We start from the raw sequence: 23,403 nt of genomic DNA on the forward strand, positions 1-23,403 counted from the left end.
AGTCACGGTAGATGGCAGTATGCAACATGGATTCCCCAGCATCTCAGCACTGCAGGGGCAAGTGACCGAGAAGAGATTGCGACTCCACATGCATGTTGTTTTTTCCAGCCCAGTCAGGGGAAGAGGTGACACGTCCTCTTAGGAAATGGTTTCTCTGCATAAACTTGGTTTTGCTGAATCAGTGAAGTAAACTACAGTCATATGAACTAATTTGACACCAAAGAAAGTTAAGCTTCTTTACGTCTGAAAAAGATCCATATTTCAAAACTGTTAGTCAATGCATGGCATGATCTTTCAGTTATATGAGTGCTGACCTCCCTGTGCTTCATATTTTATTAACCCCTAAAACAAGCTCACTCTGGGAGCCGACAGATAAGCCCCCTGGACATTCCATAAGCACATGCTGGATATGCCAGCACTTTCTGGTTTGAACCTCATCATGGGTAGAATTTAAGCATCAGTGTATACTCTCAAGGCCACTTACTGAGATGACTGTGTTCTTTAGTTATTTTAAAGCATTTTTACATTTTTGTGTAATATCTCCCCCAAAATTTTGTGATCATTTTCCAATAACTCCAAAAGGTGTGTAAGATAAGTTAAAATGTTTATTACAGAAGAGATAGGCATCTGGGGGTGGTTTTGTTGAAGATTGTAAAACTGCGATTACTTTGCTAATAAGAAAGAAATCATTTGTAATATGCTGTTCATTATTAAACATTAGTAAAGGAGACCTTGGTCAATACCAGTTAACAGATATTTTTAAAAAGAGAATTTCCCTAGAGGAGGAGTTCTTAGAGGAAAGGAGAGATGTTCTGTAAATCGTGTACAGCACTTAATTACACCGAGATTTAATAATTTCCGTAGACACAGACCCAGGCTCACACTTTCCCAATCTTCCATCCTGTCTAGATTTACGTCCTCAGATTGGGGTCTGCGCTCTCTGACCCTCGTTTTGCAGTGTGTGGCCTGCCCAGCCTTTCCCACTTGGACTAAGATAGCACATCTTATCTGTTTTTCTAGACCTCTTTGTCCACTTAGACAGACCTCTGTCCAATTCCACAGTCTCCTGGAACTCCTAGCTTTGGCTTTTCCTGGCCTGACTCACTCTGGGGCACCCAAGGCCCAGTCGGGCTGATCTGCTGGGCCTTCTTAGAGTTGCCTCCATTGGACTGGAGGCCTTGGGATTCCAAAATTGTGCTGTCGATTGTAGAGGTCTCTTTCCTCAGTGTCTTTGACACAATCTCTTTTGGGGGTTGCTTTTCCCCTTCCTCTAAATGCTGGTGGTTCTCAGGGTTCTGCCCCAGGCCCCCGTTTCTCGCTCTGCACAGCTGTCGTGGGCAATCCCCGTGACTTCCCTGTCTCCCACTTACCATTTACGTTTACACGCTGATCCCTTCCACTTCCACATCGGTAGCCCAGATCCTTCTCTGGAGTTTCAGAACTGTGGATCCCTACATCTATAGAGGAACCTAGATGTCTCAGGGACACCTACAGTAGGGGCACGGGAGACAGGGGTATAGCAGGACGTTACTGTGGTAGGAATACATGAATCAATCAACAGATTCATTGCAAACTCTCAATTCATAATCCTTGTTGGACGCTTCCTGTGGATGGTCGTGGATAATTAGAATTGGTTTAGGATAGGCGGAGAGCTTGGTTAGGAAAGTAAAGCTACACCAATTACCTCCATTCCATTCATGTAGGATAGATTCGTTGACATTACTTTCAAAGGTCTTTGATGCTATTTTAAGAAATGAGCATTAAATGGTATGAGGGCTCTGAAAAGAGGATGTCTAAAAATAGGCCAAAATATGTCAGCCTTTGTTACTTATATATAGATGTGGTTAAAAAGATATATGTGTAACCAGCAATCCGTTACATACCACAGACCATTTTTTTTCACTTCACAACATTATTTACCTTCTTATACATTTATCTTACCTCCCTTAATCATGCTATAACATTCCTTTTTTTTGGATCCCCTCAGTATTTAACAGAGTATCTCAAAGACAGTAGACACTCAACAGCTTTTTGTGTGCAAGGCTTGGGGTGTTGCTGGCTCTTCCAAAGGTGGATAGTTGTTTTGACTAGTTTATTTGGATTTACCTCATGACAGTGGCTGCTAAGACAGTGTGTCTTTAGATGACAGTTAAATTGAAAGATTTGATTCTGTAAGGCATCCTCTGCTGAGTTCACAGAACTGTGCTGACTCTGCTAAAGTTCTTACCATTTCGTGTTTTGCAATGATACCATGCTAAGGAACTGGCTAAGAGAACTGTAGGAAAACTGCAGAGCTTGTGTGCAGGCAGATAAGTACTGACAAGGACATTTATAAGCAGAGAATATCTGGGCCGGTCCCATAGCCGAGTGGTTAAGTTCGCGCGCTCCGCTTCGGTGGCCCAGGGTTTCACCAGTTCGGATCCTGGGTGTGGACATGGTGCCGCTCATCAGGCCATGCTGAGGTGGCAACCCACATGCCATATCTAGAAGGACCCGCAACTAAAATATACAACTTTGTACTAGGGGGCTTTGGGGAGAAGAATAAAAACAAAAAAGGATTGGCAACAGTTGTCAGCTCAGGTGCCAATGTTTAAAAAAAAAAAAAGAAGCAGAGACTATTCAATGAGTCACATCTGTCTGTTCAGTTAGGTGATAAACTACCAGTAAAATGCAAAATATGGTAGAAAATATAGATGGAAGCTAGAGTTTTCAGATCCCTGGATGACGTCTGATGAGTTACTATGACTGTCAAGATAGCAGCCATCCATAGTTCCAGAAGCAAAGAAATTAGATTAACATCTATTTTAATTGGATTTCAACTGGATTGGATGCATAAAATGGAAAAATCATAAAATGTACTAATTCAAATGGGATAGAAGTTTATTTCTCTCTCATGTGAAAGATGACTAGAGCTAGGCAATCCAGAGAGGTTTGGTAACACACTGAAATCACACAGCTTGATTGGGGTAGAGTCTGAAATTCATTATCTGAGAGGTTAAGATGATAACAGTACCTACCTCATAGAGCTACGAGGATTCAGTGCTAGCAAACATGTGCAGTAGTTAGAAAAGTGCCTGGCACCCAGTAAGTGCTCAGTGGGTGTGATTTATTAATGTGAGGGAGCCACAGATGAATCAAGTGATCCATTAATAAATGTATAACTGGGGCTGGCCTGGTGGCGCAGTGGTTAAGTTTGCATGTTCCACTTTGGAGGCCCGGGGTTCGCCTGTTTGGATCCCAGGTGCCTACCTACGCACCTCTTGGCAAGCCATGCTGTGGCAGGCGTCCCACATATAAAGCGGAGGGAGATGGGCATGGATGTTAGCTCAGGGCCAGTCTTCCTCAGCAAAAAGAGGAGGATTGGCAGCAGATGTTAGCTCAGGGCTAATCTTCCTCAAAAATAAAATAAAATAAAATAAAATAAATGCTTAATTAACGTTGTGATAACTTACACGGAAGAAGGATGCAGGCTACCGTGAAAGGATGTCTTAGGGGTTCCCAACCTGGTCTGGGGAGGACTCCCTTGAAGAACTGACACCCCAGATGTATCTGAACGATGAGTAGATGTTAGCAGGGGGGCTGGCTGGGGCTGGTTCTAGTTAGAGAGAACGGACCTGTCCTGAATTGGGAGGGAGCATGGAGAAGAAATGAAAGGAGACTTGGTGCCTGGATTTCAGATGATGAGGCTGGAGAGAGGGGGTGCCAGGAGGACATGGCTGGGATTTCGGTGTGTATCTGGAGAGCAATGGGCCGCCCCTCGTGAGGATGAATCGGTGCAGGAGTGTGTTGTAGAGCCGGCATCTCTGCCTTGTCTCCTGAGCCAGATGGGTAGTTTCTGACCTCTCTGAGGCTGGTGAGCCCCACGCGGGACTGCAAGCAGCTTGTTTTGATCTACCTCTGTCCCCAGAGTGGGGGTGAAGCTCAAATCGCTTTAAGAGATTTGCAGACTGCTTCAGTGATACATTGAATGTCAAATAATTAGGTGGAAAGAAAATTTATTTTGACTCAGACTCCCTTACCTACACAAAAGTATTCCTATAGCCCTAAACCAGAAGAGAAAACACATGGATCATCTGAAAACACTTATATTTGGCTCTGGAAACCACACAGATAAACAGCTCAAGGGGCAGGGTCACACGTGTGTCCTTGCTCCTGCACGCTCACCACTCACTCAAATTCACACTGTCCTCCTCTGGCCTCTGCTCAGGGTCTGGGACCTGGCAGGTGAAAGAAGGGTGGGTTTCCTGGGGGTGATCAAGCATTACTCCTTTATTTGGTGGTGGGTGGCCTAAGGTCGTTGAAACTCACATAGAGACTCAGGTTAGAGCTTGTTATGTTTATAGACCATTTGCCAAAAGTAAAGAATTCTGTTGCCAGTTCTTCTATAGATAGGAACATATCTTGTGAATAAAATACATAGACATTATTCAATTTTTTTCTCAATATTTTGACCAAAAAAAAATTCAGAAGAACAAAAAAATAAGAGGCCCCGGGGGCCAGCCTGGTGGTACAGCGGTTAAGTGCACATGTTCAGCTTTGGTGTCCAGGGTTCACTGGTTCGGATCCTGGGTGTGGACATGGCACCGCTTGGCACGCCATGCTGTGGTAGGCGTCCCACATATAAAGTAGAGGAAGATGGGCACAGATGTTAGCTCAGGGCCAGTCTTCCTCAGCAAAAAGAGGAGGATTGTCTGGAGATGTTAGCTCAGGGCTAATCTTCCTCAAAAAAATAAAAAATAAATAAATAAGAGGGCTAGCAATAGGACCAGACTAGGGATTACATGTGATCAACTATGTAACTGTGGAGTCTAATCGTCCCTGGCTTTTTTTGTAGAGAGTCCATCCTTTAAATAAGTGCAGAAGTGGGACGTTTTACATATTCTAAAGTGCCAAAAATATCTCTTCGTGGAGCTCGCCAGGTCTGCAAAACACGGCTCCTTTTGAAGAGGAGAGTGCGGGAGCTCCATTAGCGGCCTTTGGGGGCATTAATAATTCAGGGATGTGCCCTCCGTCGTCCTCTTTCCCAGAGACAGAAGGGTCCACTTTAATGCACAACTGGGCAGCGGGAGGAGAAGAGGACAAGGACTGAGCAGAAGAGGAGGCTGCAAACCAGCGCGACTTCCACCCCAGGGCATGGAAGCTGATTGTGAAAAGCTGCCCCGCTGCAGCTGCTGCCTTTTGAAAAATACAAACTGTGTTTTGAGCGCACACACCGCCCCCTTGTACGGATCTGAGATGCCTGACAGGGCCGACCATTCCCCGCTCCCCTGCCAGCGGCTGCATCTTATCCAACTTGTGCGTGTGAAAGTTGATTACTTTTTTCATCAGGAAGCTATGAAAACAAGCTTATTTTGTGATTTAATCTTAACTCATAGAAGCACTAATAATAAGTGAAAATTATTCTAAAAATTTAAAAGAATCTTCATGCATATTTTTGATATGTTGTTTTGACGGTATTAAGATATTACACAGATAAGTGGCTCCAAACATTTCCAGCACTTGAAAATAAAAAATGACATTTTCCCCTGAATTCTGCATTATAGAAGTAATGAAAGGGCCAGCCTGGTGGTGCAGTGGTTAAGTGGTTAAGTCCACTTTGGTGGCCCAGGGTTCGCCGGTTCAAGTCCCCAGTGCGGACATGGCACCACTTGTCAAGCCATGCTGTGGTAGGTGTCCCACATATAAAGTAGAGGCAGATGGGCACAGATGTTAGCTCAGGGCCAGTCTTCCTCAGCAAAAAGAGGAGGATTGTCTGGAGATGTTAGATCAGGGCGAATCTTCCTCAAAAAAATAAAAAAAATCAAATAAAAATCTTAGAAGTAATGAAGAACCTGGAAATTAAAGTATTTCTGGGGAAGAAATCTTCCTCCCAGCAGAAAAGGCTCAGTTAGCAGCAATGAGTCAGGCTATGTGCAAGCCACAATCGAACTGGCTGAAAAATGTAAAATCAATGACAAATGCTGCTTTCCGTCATTGTTAAACACCTGCTGTGGGCCTGTTAGATGTTGGACAGTGGTAGAGAACAACCTGATTTGGCATCATCGTCACAGTTAAATAACTTAAATAGAAAAAATGAAAAGAACCTCATCCTGATTGGGCAAAGGAAGCAAAATGATTCATATTCAGTCATATCATATGAACGAGTTTGAGATCGCAGAAGCTACACAAAAAGAGGGCTGGGCGCATCGTTTGGGTGTTTGGTTGCCAAGAAAGTAAGATGTGGGCCTGCCTCTTGGAATTGCAGAATTTGCTGCAGAGCCGTGGTCAGGGTGACCTGGAGGGTCCCTGAGATCTTTTAAGGGCATCTGCAAGGTCCTCCCTTTTCCAACTAAACATCTGTGGGAAGCCAAATTTTCTTTACGTACTTCAACCGGAACAATATATTGCAGAAGATCCCGCAGAGGCCGGTGGGAGAATCCAGCTGTCTTCTCTTGAACAGAAATTACAGAGGTTTGCAAACATGCAGAACAGGGGCACACTTGTCACTAATTGTTTTGGAAAATAAAGTTATTTTTCATAAAACGATGTTATTTATGTTAACATATAATGGTTTTGTTATTTTAAATGAGTGAAATAAATTCTTTACAAGTTTTTCGGTTTTTATTTTCTAATGCTGTAAATTGGAGAAATAGAATTTATATAAACAGAAAGCTTTTTGGGGTTCTCAGTCGTGTTTAAGAGTGTAAAGGGTGTTGAGATGAAGATTTTAAAAAGTCTGAGACCCGCTGCTGAAGAGGTATAGCTCATGGAACTGGAGATGGCGACCAGATCAAAACACAGAGAACACTGTGCGGCGGGCCTTGCAGGAAGAGCGGGACCCTGAGCAACGGGCGCTCACTCAGAAGGCGTGGATCTCAGGGGAAGGATTTACTCCCCGATTCCCCTCGGCAACAGGAATTCTTTGACCTTCCAACTCTATTTTTTGATGACTGTGTCTTAGCTCTCCTTCATTGACTCCGTTGCTCCTTCTACTTCTCATACAGCTGCTACATAATTTACTGTTTAATCTAGGACACTCTTGAAAGTAAAAGGGGGGTGTTAATTATCACTATCTTCTTCATCCGGTTGAATAACTACCCTCCATGACGGGGGTGGGGGGAGTGGGCGGGGCCATGACTAGGGTGGGGCCAATCTGGACACAGATGGTGACCTTGATGGTGGGCGGAGACTATGCCCCAGGCAGTATAAAAAGCCAGAATGCCTGCTCTCAAACTCACTTCAGAGAGAAGTCGAGACCAGGAGAGGCAGCAGGCAGACTTCGGACCTGCAGGAACTCAGCTCAAAGTCTCCAGGTCAAGGTAAGCAATCTTTTCTATCTGGAATGTGTTTCCACTGTCCCATTTCTTCCTTCTTGGCTCCAACTTATCTTTCCACTGCCTTTATCTTGGGCTTTAATGAGAGAAAAGGTCAAACTTATTTTTTGTCAGAGAATTTTTTCACCTTCCATTCTAACACCACCAAGTACATTTTTACATATTAACTTCAGGTCTTATATGTACGTGTATTTCTATGTGTTTTCAACTACAATGTATGTGTTTTAAAATTGTTCCTTTTTATTTTCTCACATTTTTAAAAGGCGTTTCTGTGTTTCCACTTAAATATACTTACCACTTTTCATAGCTGTATTGTCATTAACTGAATCGTTTCATTCTTGTTATATGAATAGATTGTTTTTTTGATCATTGGGGATCATAGACAACATTTTTTTTTTTTTTGAGGAAGATTAGCTCTGAGCTAACATCTACTGCCAATCATCCTGAGCTAACATCCGTGCCCATCTTCCTCTATTTTATATGTGGAATGCCTGCCACAGCATGGCTTGACAAGCCATGTTGTAGGTCCACGCCAGGGATCCGAACCAGCGAACCCCAGGCCGTCGAAGCAGAGTGTGCGAACTTAACTGCTGCATCACCCGGCCAGCCCCTGATAACATTTTTTTGGTAGCATTTGTTTCTTTTGCAAGATTGTTTTCTTAGATACATTCCAAAGTGGATTAGGGAAGCTCTTTCAGATTGCAAACACCAGGTTCAATTTGCCTTAAAAAGTCGAGTTTTTGGAAAGGGTGATAGGGGATTTAAGTAAGATTAGGTTATCTCTCTTGTCGCTCAGCCAGGCCCAGACTCAGACTCCAGGCTCAGACTGCGTGCTGTTCAGAACTGGGAGGCCTCCAAGGACTCCAGGGTCATTGTGGGCAGAGAGCCTGTCTCTTGTTACACGGGCTTGTATCCCAGAGCCTGGCTGAGCACGGAAGGCTCCTAAGTGTTTGTTGGATGCGAATGAGGGAATATGTCCCAGGAGGTTGCAGTAACCCAGTTTCTCTGGGCTAACCTCAGCGGGGCTCCCAGCTTCCTACTCTAGCCCTCTGCAGTAATGCTGACATGGCTCCTTTTGATGTCTCTGATTTTGTTACTCCAGCCGCAACTGAATGTGTGGTTTGTGAATTGTTAGCAAGAAGTTCTGCTAGTTGTTATTCAGTGTAGGCCCTTTTTCGAGAAGATTCCTCACTTCACACCACCTCACAGACATTGAGCTGCCTTAAATGGCTGTCTTTGGGTCAGGGGCCTAGGCTGTCAGATGTAGCCCACCCAAAGTCGGAAACCCAGGGAGGAAGGCCCAGAAGGGGCCCCAGGAATACCAGGGGTTCTTAAGCTTTGGGAGCCAATGCAGTAACTGGAGGGCGTGTTCCTTATCAGGAACACGTTTTTGGCTTGTGTCCAGGCATGATTATCTTAGAGAAGTTGGTGACAATGATTACAATATATTTTTATTCACACTCACTCAAGCCTTGATCGTTTTCTGAGAGTGCTTTCAAGCATTTCATTCGAATGCTACTTTGTCCTTGAACTTGATTCTATGATGAGCATCTATTCATTTTGCAGTGGTTTTTGCTAGTTTTACTCACATACGGTAATTTTCTTTGACAGACTGAGGGCTTGTAGAGTCCCTTTTCTGGGATGGCTAGAGTAAGTTGGCTTTATTTGTATGATCGTATTTAGGTGCGGAAATTCTTTTTCTTGAACTGCAGTTGATCGACAAAGGAACTCTGATTAGGGCTGGAGACTGAACTCCTAGATCCTGTTAAAGACCCGGTTGGACTCAGCTCCCACAGAGAGAAGCTGTGCTCAGAGCAGACAAGGCTTCACTTGGAAGTCTCCAGGCCAGGTAAGCTGCCCCACCAAAGAGACAATGTCCACTGTCCTATTTCTCTCTCTTGTGGTCACCTAGATGTTGAATAGTTTTGGATAGTTTTTCTCATAGATAGTGCCTTTACTATGATTCTCTTGTGACTTAGTGTCACCTTCATGCATAAACTACAGAAAGATTTATATTATTTAATTTTTGTATTGGATTTAGGTGTATCGGGATTATTGAAGAGCAGATCGTGTACCGAAGGCTCCTGATCACCCCCAGAAGCTAATAAAGGGCTGTTTCAGCTCAGTTCACAGCTAAACAGTGACTTTCAGGGACCATGGCCAGAAGTCTGAAAGAGGGGGCAACCTGTCCAATTTGTCTAGAACTTTTCTTCAAGCCTGCTTTTCTCTCCTGTATGCACACTTTCTGCTTTGATTGCATAGGACGTTGGATGCTAGAAAGGGATGATCTGAAATTGATCTGCCCCATGTGTCGAGGAGTAAATAAGAAACTCCCTTTGTTGGAATTGAAAGTTAGCGAACTAACGCTTCTTGTCAAACAGCACAGTCCTCTGCTGGAGCTAAGCCTGCATGTGAGCGAAGAGTTCCTGAGGTTCCAGGAGGATGTAACCCTGAGTACAGTCACTGCCAATTCCCTCTTAGTCCTCTCTGAGGACCTAAAGAATGTCTGGTGTGGGAAAATCTGCCACAACCGGATGGAAGATCCCCAGAGATTTGCCCACCTGCCCTGTGTCCTGGGCACCCCAAGCTTCTCCTCTGGCCGCCATTACTGGGAGGTAGAAGTGGGAGAAGGGAAGGAGTGGGCTCTGGGAGTCTGCAAAGAATCGGTGGACAGAAAGAGGAAGAGCGGTTTCTCCTCTGAGCATGGCTTCTGGATCATCAGCATGAAAGCAGGCGCAATCTATGCCAGCTCCATCCCACAAACCAAAATTCCTGCAAGCTCTGGCCTTAGCCGTGTAGGAATTTTTCTAGATGTTGAGATGGAAGAAATCAAGTTTTTCGATGTTAGAAATGATGCCCTCATTTATATACACAGTCCTTTCACCTGTTTGGAGCCTTTGTGTCCATTCTTCCGTCCCGAGTTGCCTGGAGAAAGTGACCATGGTGCCCCCCTGAGCATCTGTCCTTGAGAAGTTCAGCCCTTCCTACAAGCTTTCTGAGAGGTGAATGAGAAATGTCAGAATGACCAAGGATGAGACAATGAGCTGTGGCAGAAAGATTTAGCAGATGTTTTATAGATTTCATAGACTTTGTAGCTAAGCAATTTTTATTGATTTTAGGGATTTATTTTGTAGTGTAGTGACTGGAATTGGCCACCCCTAGATATGTCTCTTTGGCATGAGGATTATTTTGGGCTGGTTACTTTTAAAATCTGCAAACATGAGAGAAACTCTGAGAAGCAGAAGTTACCCTTTGTTAAGAGACATTTACATTTGTAAGGGAAATCTCCATCTGTAAAGGTGTTGCCCTCCCTGTACTAGGAAGAAGGGGGGATGACCTCATCTCTAGAAACTTATAAATGCAGAAGGCAAGGACTTAAATCTGCATAATAACCTTACTCTTTGTTACTGTGCTTTTCTGGTAATCTCCCATAACTGACTCCCTCCACCCCCAGCATCCGCCTTTGTCTTTAGCTGAGGGTAGTATTTAAGGGGAGAGCTTCTGCCATTTTGGCAAGTTGCTCAGTTTGCCTGAGCCTCTCCCATGTCTACATGTTGTAAAGCATTGTTTAATTTTCTCCTGTTATTCTGTCTTGTGAATTTAATTCATTGGCCAGAAGGACCCAGAGTGGATAGAGGAAATGTCTTCCTCCCATACAGTAGACTTTGTAGCTAAATAACTATGGGATTTTAGGGAGTGTTATTAAGCACTCGAAACCTCAGTTTCCTAGTCTCTAAGTGGGAATAATTCTATCTCTCAGCCAAACAGCTGTGATGATCAGAGACAATACTGTGCATTTATTTTGTAGTAAATACAAATGGGGAATTTTAGATTGAAGTTAAATAGATTATTAGATTTTTTGGATAGAAGCAAGGTCATTTCATTATTTTATGCCTTTTCTATGGTATAATTCCTGGTAATGACGGCTGTCTAGGGAAGAAGAATGAGACAGCCAGTGTGAGATATTTTGACGTGAAATTTCAGTGAGAGAGACAGAGGTGCTGGGAAAGAACAAAGTTTCTCATTTTTGTTTCCTTGAAATGAAGAACATTGACTGAGAAGTATATTGTTAATGATGACTCCTGTTGGCCTGTTGTGTGGTTGTCAAAGTGGTACGGTATATGTGATAGGCAAAGGTGCCAGTGGGCTCAACCAGAGAATGTCAAGTTTCTGAACCTTCTGGAGTCAGTTACATAAGGAGGGAAATGACTGTTTGGAAGACTGGGTCCTTGTCCTTCTGCCCACCAGATGCAGTTGTGTGTGCAGAAACCCCTGCACATTCCGAGATGAAAGAGCATCTGCCAGCAAGCCCAAGCTTCAGGACATTGCTGCTGTTTTTGATTTGTAGGAATTCGGATCAACCCTGATAGCTCATTAACATATATTCACCAAAAATTGTTTTCCAGGTTTCTTTTGAATTTATTTTTTAAATGTTAGAATTTTACATTTTATTGCAATTAAATCTATGAATATTTGATGATTCTGTGTTCATTTCGGTTTAGTCTTCCTCTCACATCCAATCTGAATTTTTTTTAATTTACTGAGTCAGCCACTTCCAAGGTGACATCTGCCCTAGAAGGGCTGGGTTGGGACAGGTTCTGGAAATCTGCCTTTGACTTCCTTTCCAAATAGACCCAGAATTGTCATCTCCTGTCTCTTTCCAACTCCACTGGGGTGATGGGGCAGCCCACTTTGGTTATTTTTTTTCTTACTCCCTTTTGATCTCTACGCCTTTATTTCAGCAGCCTCCTTGCCCCTCTCTAACATTGAGCCTCGGTGGAGTTCACCCTGACTCACCTTAACAGGGCTTTGTAATGTTGAAGCAGTTTTCTGAAACAATACTTATGAGGAACAACACACAATATTTTCTCTTTTATTATATTTCATTAGAAAAAAATGCTGGTCTCACACACATTTGATTTCACAACTCACTGGTAAGTTGAGAAGTGCAGTTTGAAAACCTGGGAAGGTCCCTGGGCTTCCAGACCCTTCCAGACCCTTTCTTCTGTCTTGAAATGCTAAAGAGAGGGCAGTTCCTGGTTCCCTATGACTAGAGGTAACAGCTTGCCTTATATTTGCATATTTTGGCTTCTCTCAAAGATTCTTCCTCATGGAGATTTAAGTCCAAGCTTCCCTGCCTCCCAGCTGAAGGACCTGAGTGATTTTTTTCCTCCTCAATCATTAGAGGAAAACGTCAGTGGCCAATGATTGGCCTGGTTTCTTTCTCCCATCTGATTGAACCGCTGTGGCCCAGGAGAACCTTGATAGGGGCTGGGTCACATGCTCATCCTGTTGTCAGTCAGTGTTTATCCTTAGCGAAATATCTCACACATCCGCCTCCTTAGCATTTCTATTGCTACAAACCTAATCCAAGCCTCTCATATATCCCATTGGGACTAGTCTGCAGCCTCTTAGCTCTCCCTTGCTCCACCCCTCCCTTCCCACAGTTCACTTTGCACCCAGGCACCAGAAGGATGCTTTTAAACTATCAATCAGATCAGTCAGGTCATTCCTGTCTTAAACCCTGCAAAGGCTAAAGAGGGCAGTAGAGGGCAATTAGAGTAAATTCTTTCAGTCGCCCTCTCCCACGCTCTCCTGGTTCACTCCTCTCTGGGTGCGCCATCCAGCTTTCTTTCTGTCTGAGCCAGCGTCCTTCCTGGGGCTGTTGGGGTGGGGGGGGGGGAGGGCTCAAATCCTATTTCTGTCACTTTTCGTTACGTGATCTGGAAAATTATCTAACTGCTTCGTGCCTCAGTTTCCTAATCAGTAAAAAGGGATTAATAAACAGCCCAACCTTGAGGACTGTAGTGAGGATTAAGTGAGATAATTCACACTGATTGTTCAGCTGTGGGACTTGCTTAGAGAATGTGCTATTTGTTGTCAATTAGAGACATCATCTATTTTTGGTGAAGTGCGAGGTTGGTTATTTATTTAACATACTCCTTATCATGTTGGAAACATCTTTTTAATCCAAATTTTTAAATATTTTTAATACTTTAAACATATTTAGGAAGAGGTGTTGCATTTTGACTAGTCTTTTAGTAAGAAAACGATTGTTTGGTATTTCTTATTGATAGAAGAAAGCGTCATGCTGTGCACACCCCCTCACTCACCCCTGTAAGTTACTTCCCTCCTTCTTGCCATCCCCCATGTAGTGTGGACATGGGATGTACAGACATACCTAGGAGAAATTGCGGGTTCGGTTCCAGACCACTGCAATAAGCGAATATCTCAATAAAACTGCAATAAAAAGTGAATAGCTCTATTAAGTGAGTCACAGAAATCTTTTGGTTCCCCTGTGCTTATAAAAGTTATGTTCACACTGTACTATAGTCGATTAAATGTGCAATAGCATTATGTCTAAAAAAACAATGTGCACATCTGAATTAATTGCTTGCGGTTGACCCGGTGGCGTGGTGGTTCAGTTCTCATGCACTGCTTTGGCAGCCTGGGGTTCATGAGTTCCGATCCCGGGCATAGACCTGGCACCACTCATTAAGCTGTGCTATGGCAACGTCCCTCAGAAAAAAAATAGAAGAAGATTAACACAGATGTTTGCTCAGCGACAATCTTCCTTAAGCAAAAATAGGAAGATTGGCAACAGATGTTAGCTCCGGGCCAATCTGCCTCAAAAAAAAAAATCTGCAAAGTGCTATAAAGTGGATCTCAATAAAATAGGGTGTTTTTAAAAACAGAAAGGTTTTCATTGGTGCTGCTGGCAGAGGTGGAGTTAATTTGGGGAAGGGAACTCTGGCTCCCTCAGAAAGCAATTGTATTGTGGAAACACGTTATAATTCTAAATCATAATTAGCATAGTAGGATAATATTGGTTACTACTGTGCCTCCCACCACCCCTCCAACAACCGTCCGGAAATTTCAGCTTTCCAGGCCTCAACTCCTCCTAGCCCATCTGGGATTCCTTAATAGAATGCTTCCGGCAGACACTGCACACATCGTACCCTTTACTCCTTTGCCCATCTGCCTCTGCCTCTCCCATGATATCCCTCCCAAAATATTTTTTATACAGAATGTTCTTTCCACCACAAGATTATTGGACTACACCTGCTAAGTACCTAACCCAATCTGCCTGAATTGATATAACTGACAAAAACTATAGGCCAGGTGGGGAAGGGGAACTAGGAAAGGCCATGAAGATGTGAGGAAAGAAAGAAGATACAAGCTGGACTGAGCTCCAACTGAGGCTATCGGAATTGGAGCAACTCAGTTCTCTGGGCCTGCATCAGAATGGACGCCAATGAGGGGACAGAGAAACAAACTACCCTCAGAATCTCTCTTTGGGAGGGAGACTACTCCTCCACCACCTCTAGAATGTAGGTGATTTGAGTGCTTTTATTTGGCCATAAAGGCCCAGATGACTTATACAGGCTGGAGCATTGGTTCTTGGTCCTGGTGTCTCGTTACAATCACGTGAGGAACTTTCAAAAATTCCCCCACCCCAAACCACATTCTAAACCAATCAAATTGGAATCTCTGGGGATGGGACCCAGACAGTGGTACTTTTCCAAGTTTTCAAGGTGATTCCAACGTGCAGCCAGGGTTGAGAATCACTGGACTACAGCATCAGTTCCAAAACTTTATTGTGCATCAGAATCCCTTGGATGAATTCAGTAGGTCTGAGGTGGGGCCCAAGAATGGGCATTTTTAATAAGTTCCCAAGTGATGCTGGTGGGAACCACACTTTGAAACCAGTGGACTGGAGGAAACAGTGCACTCTAATTCCTGCATCAAATTAATTGTACAACTAATCAAATTTTAATTAATTCCATTTTAATTCCTTCATTAAACAAACAAATCCTGGAGCAAGTGAAGGGAAGGGAGGGAAGACCAACGGAGGTTGGGTGGTCTTAGCTGGGATTAGATTAGTGTGTTAACAAAACTCACACAGCGTTAGGGACATTCTTGCCTACTATCCCCATCCCCACCCCCACATTGATCACAGATTTCCATCATCAATTCTGATACCCTGATAATACCCAAAAATGTATATAAAAATGACTTCTCACTATAATCACCCAAGTCTATGTTCTTCTTAACATTGGATTTTAGAACTTTCTGTAAGAAAAATGCTCTTGTTCAAGCCTTGTTGGGCCAGCTTTTTGTCATAGGAAGTAACCAGGAGAAAAGCAGTGAAAATGTCTGCTTCTTAAGGCGTTATCGTCTTTGGACAGCCTATAAATATTGGCTTAGAGTTTGGTGAACGTGCTGTTTTTGTTTTTCATAGGTGGCAGATTCTGTCGTGGCTCCAGGATGTATAGAGCTGCCATACGCAGCCTGGTCTCAGACTTCATCATGCCAAGCTCCTAAGAAACTTCCTTAAGAGAGAGCTGGCTCTCTTCTTTGCCCACTTTCTGGTCTCTTCCTCCATCCTGCTGCTCAGCATGCAGATGCTACTCTCCTGGTCTGTAAAGATAAGGGGCTGCCTCAGGGCTGAGAGAAGCCTGGACCTAGGAAGGCTACAGGGACCCCTGAAGGCTCCAGAGCCCCTCTGTCAGCCTTGGAACACGCACCTCTGACTTCATTGCTGTGATATAGAAACAGCTTTCTGTTGTAAGCCTCTGTTATTTTTCGTGTTCTCCTTGCAGTTGGACTTATTCCTAACTCGTATTTGGATGTGCCACTGAGCTCCATGACATGGTGATTGACTCTCGAGTGCTCTCTAGAGGACTCTGTGGGGGACTGGAATTGGCCACCCCAAGATATGTCTCTTTGGCATGAGGATTATTTTAGGCTGGTTACTTTTAAAAAAACTGCAGACAGGAAAGAAACTCTGAAAAGTAGCATTTACTTACCCTTTGTTAAGAGACATTCACATTTTAAAGGAAATCCCATCTGTAAAGGTATCTCCCTCTCTGTACCAGGAAGAAGGGGGGATGACCTTCTCTCTAGAAACTCTTAATCAACGTGGAAGGCAAGGACTTAAATCTGCATAATAATCTTACTCTTCTTTACTGTACTTGTCTGGTAACCTCCCGTAACTGAATCCCCCCAGCACCAACATCCTCCTTTGTCTTTAGCTGAAGATGACATTTATGGTGGTGGCTTCAGCCATTTTGGTGAGTTGCTCAGTTTTTCTGAGCCTCTCCCATGTATACATGTTATAAAGCTTTGTTTAATTGTCTCCTGTTATTCTGTCTTATGTGAATTTAATTCATTTTCCAGCCAGAAGGACCCAGAGTGGGTAGAGGAAATGTCTTCCTCCCCTACACTCCCTTCCCCATGTGGCTTCCTGGAGACATGGAGAGCAGGCCCAGTGCTCTAGTTTATTCTGCCTTGCCTTCCCTGGCTCTGACCCTTCAAAACTTGGTGGGTGCCTTCCAGGATTTTGTGCACTCGGAATCTTCCCTCAGCCTCCTTCTCCTTGCCTTCTATGACTAGCTCCAAAAACTGAAAGGTGATGTACAAGTGTGCCTCAGATTTATTTTTTAATAGAAAATTCCAAACATGTACAAAAACAGAGAGTAGTATAATGAATCCTCATATGCTTATCACTCAGTTTCAATTTTCAACAAATGTCCAATCCTCCTCATTGGATTATTTAGAAACAAATCTCACTTATCATTTCATCCATAAATGCCACAGCACTTAAGAAAATGCAATTATGATACCATTATCATTGACAAGAGATTTTCATGTATTGAGGTATATGGGGTAACTATTCAAGGTCAAAACTGATTCAGCTTCAGCTAAAAAGCCTGACTTATGGCCTATCAAACAGGCATTGTACATCTGCTTAATTGTATGTTATAGTAAAGAATGCACTGTCTTAAGATAAGAATGCATACTTACCCTCCTACGCCCTATTGGTAAGGCCCTATTGGTAATGCCCTATTCCTGACATCATGGTCATGTTGACCTGCTAATTTGCAACTGAATACCTCTTTGATGAAAATGTATCCTGGGTGTGTTTAATGTATGTTATTTGTTCCAAAAATATATAAGACTATACTGAAACCCATGCTTCTCTGGAACTCCTTCTAAGGCCTTCCTGGTTTATAATCCTCACTCTGGCTCATAGTAAACTCACCCCAATTCTGATTTATAGCTTGGTTATGGATTATTCACATTGACATCATACATAAAAAATTAATGATTCCTTAGTATCAAATATTCAATCAACATTCACAATTCTCCTTTTTGACTCAACTTTGAGAGTTTCACTTTAAGTAGTCCCAATTATCCTGAGCTCGTTCAAGATTTATTTGCCTACATTTCAGAGTCCTTGTGACTTCTGTATCAAGGTTTCTGACCTCAAAAATACACTGATGTTATCTCTGTTACAAGACTGGCTGACAAAAATTATAACTTAAAATAAGGGCTAATTTTGTCTAATGTCTCATGAAGTTTTGTAGGTAGTCTAAATAATTGAGAATGAGTAAATTAAATAGATATTAAAAGGATAAATGTTGGGTGAAATTTTTAAAATATGTGTTATGGCATGTATATTTAAAATAATTTCAAAACCCTTTTGGTGACTTGAAACCTTAGGGTTTTATTAAATTAGGTTAAATGGTAGAAACTTATTGAGCATCTAGGTCTTTTTCTAATAAGATAAATGCTTAAATATTATCACTAAACATGTATAAGTTTATCTACTTTTAGCTTCTTATTACAGAGAAACTAAAAAGTGTTTAGGTCTATTAGTAAATGTGTCTCTTATTTTATCGAAACATTGTACTACAAAGGAATGTATTTCTAGAAATTATAAAAGGTATTTATAAACTTGCCCCAAAATGCTAATGTAAGAGAAAGTTTAGGGGCCAGCCCAGTGGCCCAGTGGTTAAGTTCGCGAGATCTGCTTTGGCGGCCCAGGGTTTCGCAGGTTCCGGTCCTGGGCGTGGACATGGCACCACTTGTCAAGCCATGCTGAGGCGGCATCCCACATACCACAACTAGAAAGACCCACACCTAAAACTATACAACTGTGTACTGGGGGGCTAAAATAAAAGAAAAAGAAAGTTTATAATTGCTTACTTAGTTTTTACTTAGAAATTAAGGTCTGTAAGCGTTAAAAGTTCTAATTGATATATGTGATTAAAGCTACTAAAAATTAATAAGGAAAACAGCTCTGTACAAGGAAAGTAAAATACATTTTCAGCAAAGAAAGTGTAAAGAATGGAAGTACTTTTGGTTGTTGGGTTAAGAAAGATAAATTTGTCCTAAAGTACTAGAAGGGCAGAATGAAAGCATGGGACAAATTCTGAATGTGAAAAGAAAGTTATAAAAGGTTTGTGAAAGAGAAAGTCTGAGAGTTTTATGCCTGGTCAAGTTGTCTAAGATTAAAGTAAATCCAATTAAGTAAATGAATTCTAATATAAAAAGTAAGCTGGTACAAGAATTAGAATTTTGCTTTCTCTCTTAAAAGGGATATGCTCTGTTTGCCCTTGCCTGTTTCACAGTGACAAGATCAGCACACACTTGATCTTGTTTGACCAAGTGTTTTAAAATCTTTTGATATTTTTGACAAGCTCCTCCATCCCCCCCCCCCCAAAGTATTCAAATCCTGAATAAATGCTTTCTTTTGACCTGGAAGAAGGAAGAGAATTTCTCTGAGGATTTTCCCTGAGACTTCTCAGAGAAATTTATTCTCTCTTCCTATAAAGGGTGGGATACTAATTAGGCTTGTTTGGTATGCTAAATTGCATGGGAAGCATCGTCAAGTAAACGGTAAACCATCTTAGGTTATATTGTGTAGGTAAAGATCATTACTGTTTTAACCTTGCTACCTTGCTTCCAGCATCACAAGGGGAATAGACTATGACTGCATTCTATTATTTAATTGGTTTGCAGATGGGTCTTACTTAAACTATAAGCAAGGATGTTATCAAGCTGGATATACTGTCCAGCCTCAAGAATGCCCGCTACTTTCTATTAACTCTGCAAACCCAGTAAAACATTCCCTTCAGCAGGCTCAAGAAATCGCCATGGAAGAAAAGAAATAAAGGTGGCAATGAAAGGAGGAAAACAATACTTTTGGACACTTTCTCCCGCAGTGATTCATAAAGCCTATACTTGTGCTATACGCCCAAAATATAATCTAGGGAAACTATTTCATGGACCACAGGGCCACTTTCCCCTTCCTAAGAGACCCTTTGACGTATGGCAATTGGACTTTGTCTAAATGCCACCATCTCAAGGATATAAATATATCTTGTAATAATCTGTATGTTCTCACATTGAGGATTTTCCTTCAGGAGAGTGATGGCTTCAGGTAAATTAAATCTATTTGTCTGCTAGTGCTCTTCCATCTTAGATCTACATCTTTTGGTAAGCATCAACTGTTTCCTTTTGAAATGATAATAGCATGGTCTATGCAATTAGATGAGGCAACATATAAACCAACTTCGATTAAGGGAGATACATGACATTGTTGTCAGAGTCTCATTGAGGTGCTTAAAATACATGAAATGTTGGTAGCTGATTCTTTTCAGAGAGCTTCCAAACCTTAAAGATCATGGACTATAACCTGGAAAATTTATTGGAAGAGGCATCGAATAAAGGACTCTTTCCTGCCCTGTTGGAAAGGACCATATCAGGTACTTTTAACCAATTCGTGTGCTGCAGAATCAAAAGACGTAGAGCCAGGGATTCACATTTCTCATTTGAAAAAGTCCTCTCCATTTGTGTTGGTTTCAGTTTCTGTTTCTTTTTTTTTTTTCTTTAAAGATTGGCACCTCAGCTAACAACTGTTGCTAATCTTCTTTTTTTTTTTTCTGCTTTTTCTCCCCAAATCCCCCAAGTACATCGTTGTATATTTTAATTGTGGGTCTTTCCAGTTGTGGTATGTGGGACGCCGTCTCAATGTGGCCTAATGATCGGTGCCATATCGGCGCCCAGGATCCCAACTGGCAAAACCTTGGGCCCCCGAAGCAGAGTGCAAGAACTTAACCACTCTGCCACGGGGCTGGCCTCCAGTTCCTATTTCTTTCTTTCTTTTTTTTTTTTTTTGAGGAAGATTAGCCCTGAGCTAACATCTGCTGCCAATCCTCCTCTTTTTGCTGAGGAAGACTGGCCCTGAGCTAACATCTGTGCCCATCTTCCTCTAGTTTATACATGGGATGCCTGCCACAGCATGGCATGCCAAGCGGTGCCATGTCCACACCTGGGATCTGAACTGGCGAACCCCAGGCCGCCAAAGCAGAACGTGCACACTTAACCGCTGCACCACCAGGCCGGCCCCCTCAGTTCCTATTTCTGATACCCGACTTCAACTGACCAAGATAAATATCTCCAAACCAGGACAAGAAGAAGATGGCATCTGTGGTAGACAGCTGTCCCAAGACTCTGGACCAGGCCTGAATTCCCAACCTTGTATCTCTTCATTCAAACCTTTGTTATGCTTAAACTGTATACCTATTTTGTAATTGTCCGATTTAAGATTTCAAAATACTATCATACTTGAATAAAGTGACTGATTTGGAACAGACTGGTCTCAAAGGCCAGGCATTTATTGGTTGGCTGCTAACAAAACTCAGTGGTTATGTGGAACAAATCTCTGGCCTTGGCTACTGCCTTGATGGCTACAACACTGCACCCTGAGTTTCCCTTGGATGCAGGGAAGCATTCATACCTGAGCTAACACCTGTTGCCAACCTCCTTCTCTTAAAGGCAAGATGGGCTCATTCAGTGTTCCACTGGTATGACCTCCGAGCAACTAGCTATAGTTGTTCCTTCTTTGGGGCTAGAGGATGTCATATCACATACAGAAACCCTTAACAGTAGTCAAGCAGGAATAGCCTTATTAGATACTGAAATGTCTTTAATGAGAAAGACTGTCCTTCAAAATGGAATGGCCTTAGACATTCTTACAGCATCCCAAGTTGGTACATATAAATCATTCAAACAGAATGTTGTGTTTTTATACCTGAGGAATCTTCCAATGTGTCATCTCGGCAAAGCACATAAAAAAAGTAGGGGAATGCCTTAAGCAGTCCTATATCTGGTCTTGATTTGTTTAGTTGGCTCCCTTCCAGTATTGGCTTCTATTTGCAACCTGATTCCAGATTGCAATGACTATTTCTAATGCCATTTGAAATTCTTGTGTTGGTCATAATATTGAAACTAATTACTGTTTCCTCAGTGTTGTATGACTGGCATGCAAGCTAGAGTAATGACTGCTCAGCAACTTGAGATGGTTGATGGATCCTACAACCCTAAACGAATCCACTTTTATTAAGGCTATGCCTAAGAATTCATTTTTAAGCTCATCATTTTAAGTTTTGGATTAACTATAGGAAGTCACATAAAAGCATACGTGCAATGTTTGTGTGATAATCTAAAAATAATTGACAAGTTACACAGCCTATAAAACACTTCCCCTGTTCGTATACCTCTGTGCTTGTCCACTGTATCTGACTATTTCCCCACAACGTGGATAACTGGGCAAATCAATAAAATAAATACCTAGCACCGAGGGACATGATGGACCCAGGGCAGGCAGCAACCACCCTGGCACCGAGGGACAATATTTTGATCAGCAAATCTTTCTATTGAAAGATTATTGATCAAAGGGGTAAATGACAAGAGATTTTCACATATTGAGAAATATGGGGTAACTATTTGAGTTCAAAACTGATTCACCTTGAACTAAAAAGCCTGACTTACGGTCCATCAAACATACATTGTACATCTGCTTAACTAGCAAAGAATGCACTCTCTTAAGATAAGAATGCATACTTCCACTCCTATTGGTGACTCCCTATTGGGAACGCTCAGATTAGTCCCTTTCAAGTCATCATGGTCATGTTGACCTGCTTATTTGCAACTGAATACCTGTTTGAAATTTTGATGAAAATGTATCCTGGGTGTGTTTAATGTATGTTCTTTGTTCTAAAATGATATAAGACTGTACTGAAAACTATGCATCTCCGGAATGCTTTCTAAGGCCTTCCCAGGTTGCAATCCTCACTCTGGCTCAAGTAAAACTCGCCTTATTTCTTTTATCTATAGAGTGGCTACTGATTGTTTTGCGTGGACCTCTAGGACTATGTTTACGATGAGAGGTTAGCGGAACCCGCCCAAGCAGAGGGGTGACTAAAGGACTTGAGCATCAGTGGATTTTGGTATCCTCGGGGGTCCTGGAACCAATCACCCGTGGATACCGGGGGATGCCTCTTCAAAAGGTGCATGGTGAAACTATCTCACGGCACTCTTCTCCCCATTTACCTCGTTCTCCCCGACAATAACTCCTGTTACCAATTGCCTGGGAATTCTTCCAGAGGTACTCTATGTGTATATGTATGTTTTACCTAAATGTTTGTTTAGTATATTCATTGTTTTCAGCTTGCTTGTTTTACTTGAGAATATTTAAGGAGATTTACTTTAAAGGTCTTTTCCCAGGACTCAGATAATGAGGACTTCCTCTACCATGTTTACCAACTTAATCAGTCAATTTTGTGAAAACAGTTCTCAGTCAGATTTATAAGCGTAACATTTTCTTTAAGTTTTTCCGGGAAGTCATTAGTACTTGTCACTCCAAAACGCATGACGCCGTGACACCATCAAAGAACGGCTGGAATGTCTAATTACTACAAAATGTCCGTGATAACAGACTGACCTCATGCCCCAAATCTTTCAAGCAAAAGATAACTTTCTTTTTCAAGCATTGGTTGTTGGGTGTAACAAAAATGATGTTTTGATAAAATCCTTGGAAAAGGGTGAAATGCCTGATTTATTAAAGGACATTGATTATGATCTCAGGTGATTCTCTGGAGAACTTAGTAAGGGATGGGAGGAGAAGTGAGAGGCTGGTAATAGTTTCTTAGAGAAAAAACTTTACCAGGTTCTGAGAGTCGATTTGTGGCCAACGGAGGAAGCCCAGTGGCAGGTAGTGCTGGGAGCCCCGAGCTAGGTTTGTAAGCATGACAAGGGTGCAAGTTTATCATAAAAGATGTTGATGTTTTTAAAACTTGGCTTGAGTGGAGAGTCCACAAAAGAAGGCAGAGGAGAAGGTAGCCTTTGGCTTGCAAATAATTAGCCCAGGCCCAGATACTCCAGGCAGCCTGAGAAGAAGAATTTTGAACTAATCTATAAAGCTCATTTTAAAGGTGTGTCTACCCATCGGTTGTGTCAG

General features: G+C 42.3%; 1 protein-coding gene across 2 annotated transcripts; it reads left to right on the top strand.

The window, feature by feature from the left end:
• Positions 1–7,185: 7,185 nt before the first annotated feature.
• Positions 7,186–11,790, top strand: RFPL4B (ret finger protein like 4B). 2 transcript variants are annotated; one of them, XR_011422139.1, is made up of 3 exons: positions 7,186–7,298; positions 9,026–9,162; positions 9,355–11,790. XR_011422139.1 is itself a non-coding variant. In XM_070223665.1 (2 exons), the coding sequence occupies exon 2, from the start codon at positions 9,470–9,472 to the stop codon at positions 10,280–10,282; it is 813 nt and encodes a 270-aa protein (XP_070079766.1). In that variant the 5' UTR covers positions 9,024–9,162; positions 9,355–9,469; the 3' UTR covers positions 10,283–11,790. The 2 variants fall into 2 exon arrangements, 1 of the variants encoding a protein (XP_070079766.1); XM_070223665.1 differs by lacking the exon at positions 7,186–7,298 and having other exon boundaries at positions 9,024–9,162.
• The last annotated feature ends 11,613 nt before the right edge of the window (positions 11,791–23,403 follow it).

Source organism: Equus caballus, chromosome 10 (assembly GCF_041296265.1).
Source record: "Equus caballus isolate H_3958 breed thoroughbred chromosome 10, TB-T2T, whole genome shotgun sequence".
Classification (NCBI taxonomy): domain Eukaryota; kingdom Metazoa; phylum Chordata; class Mammalia; order Perissodactyla; family Equidae; genus Equus; species Equus caballus.

Coding starts and splice junctions, on each gene's coding strand:
- RFPL4B (XM_070223665.1), top strand. CDS start 9,470: ATGGCCAGAAGTCTGAAAGAGGGGGCAACCTGTCCAATTTGTCTAGAA.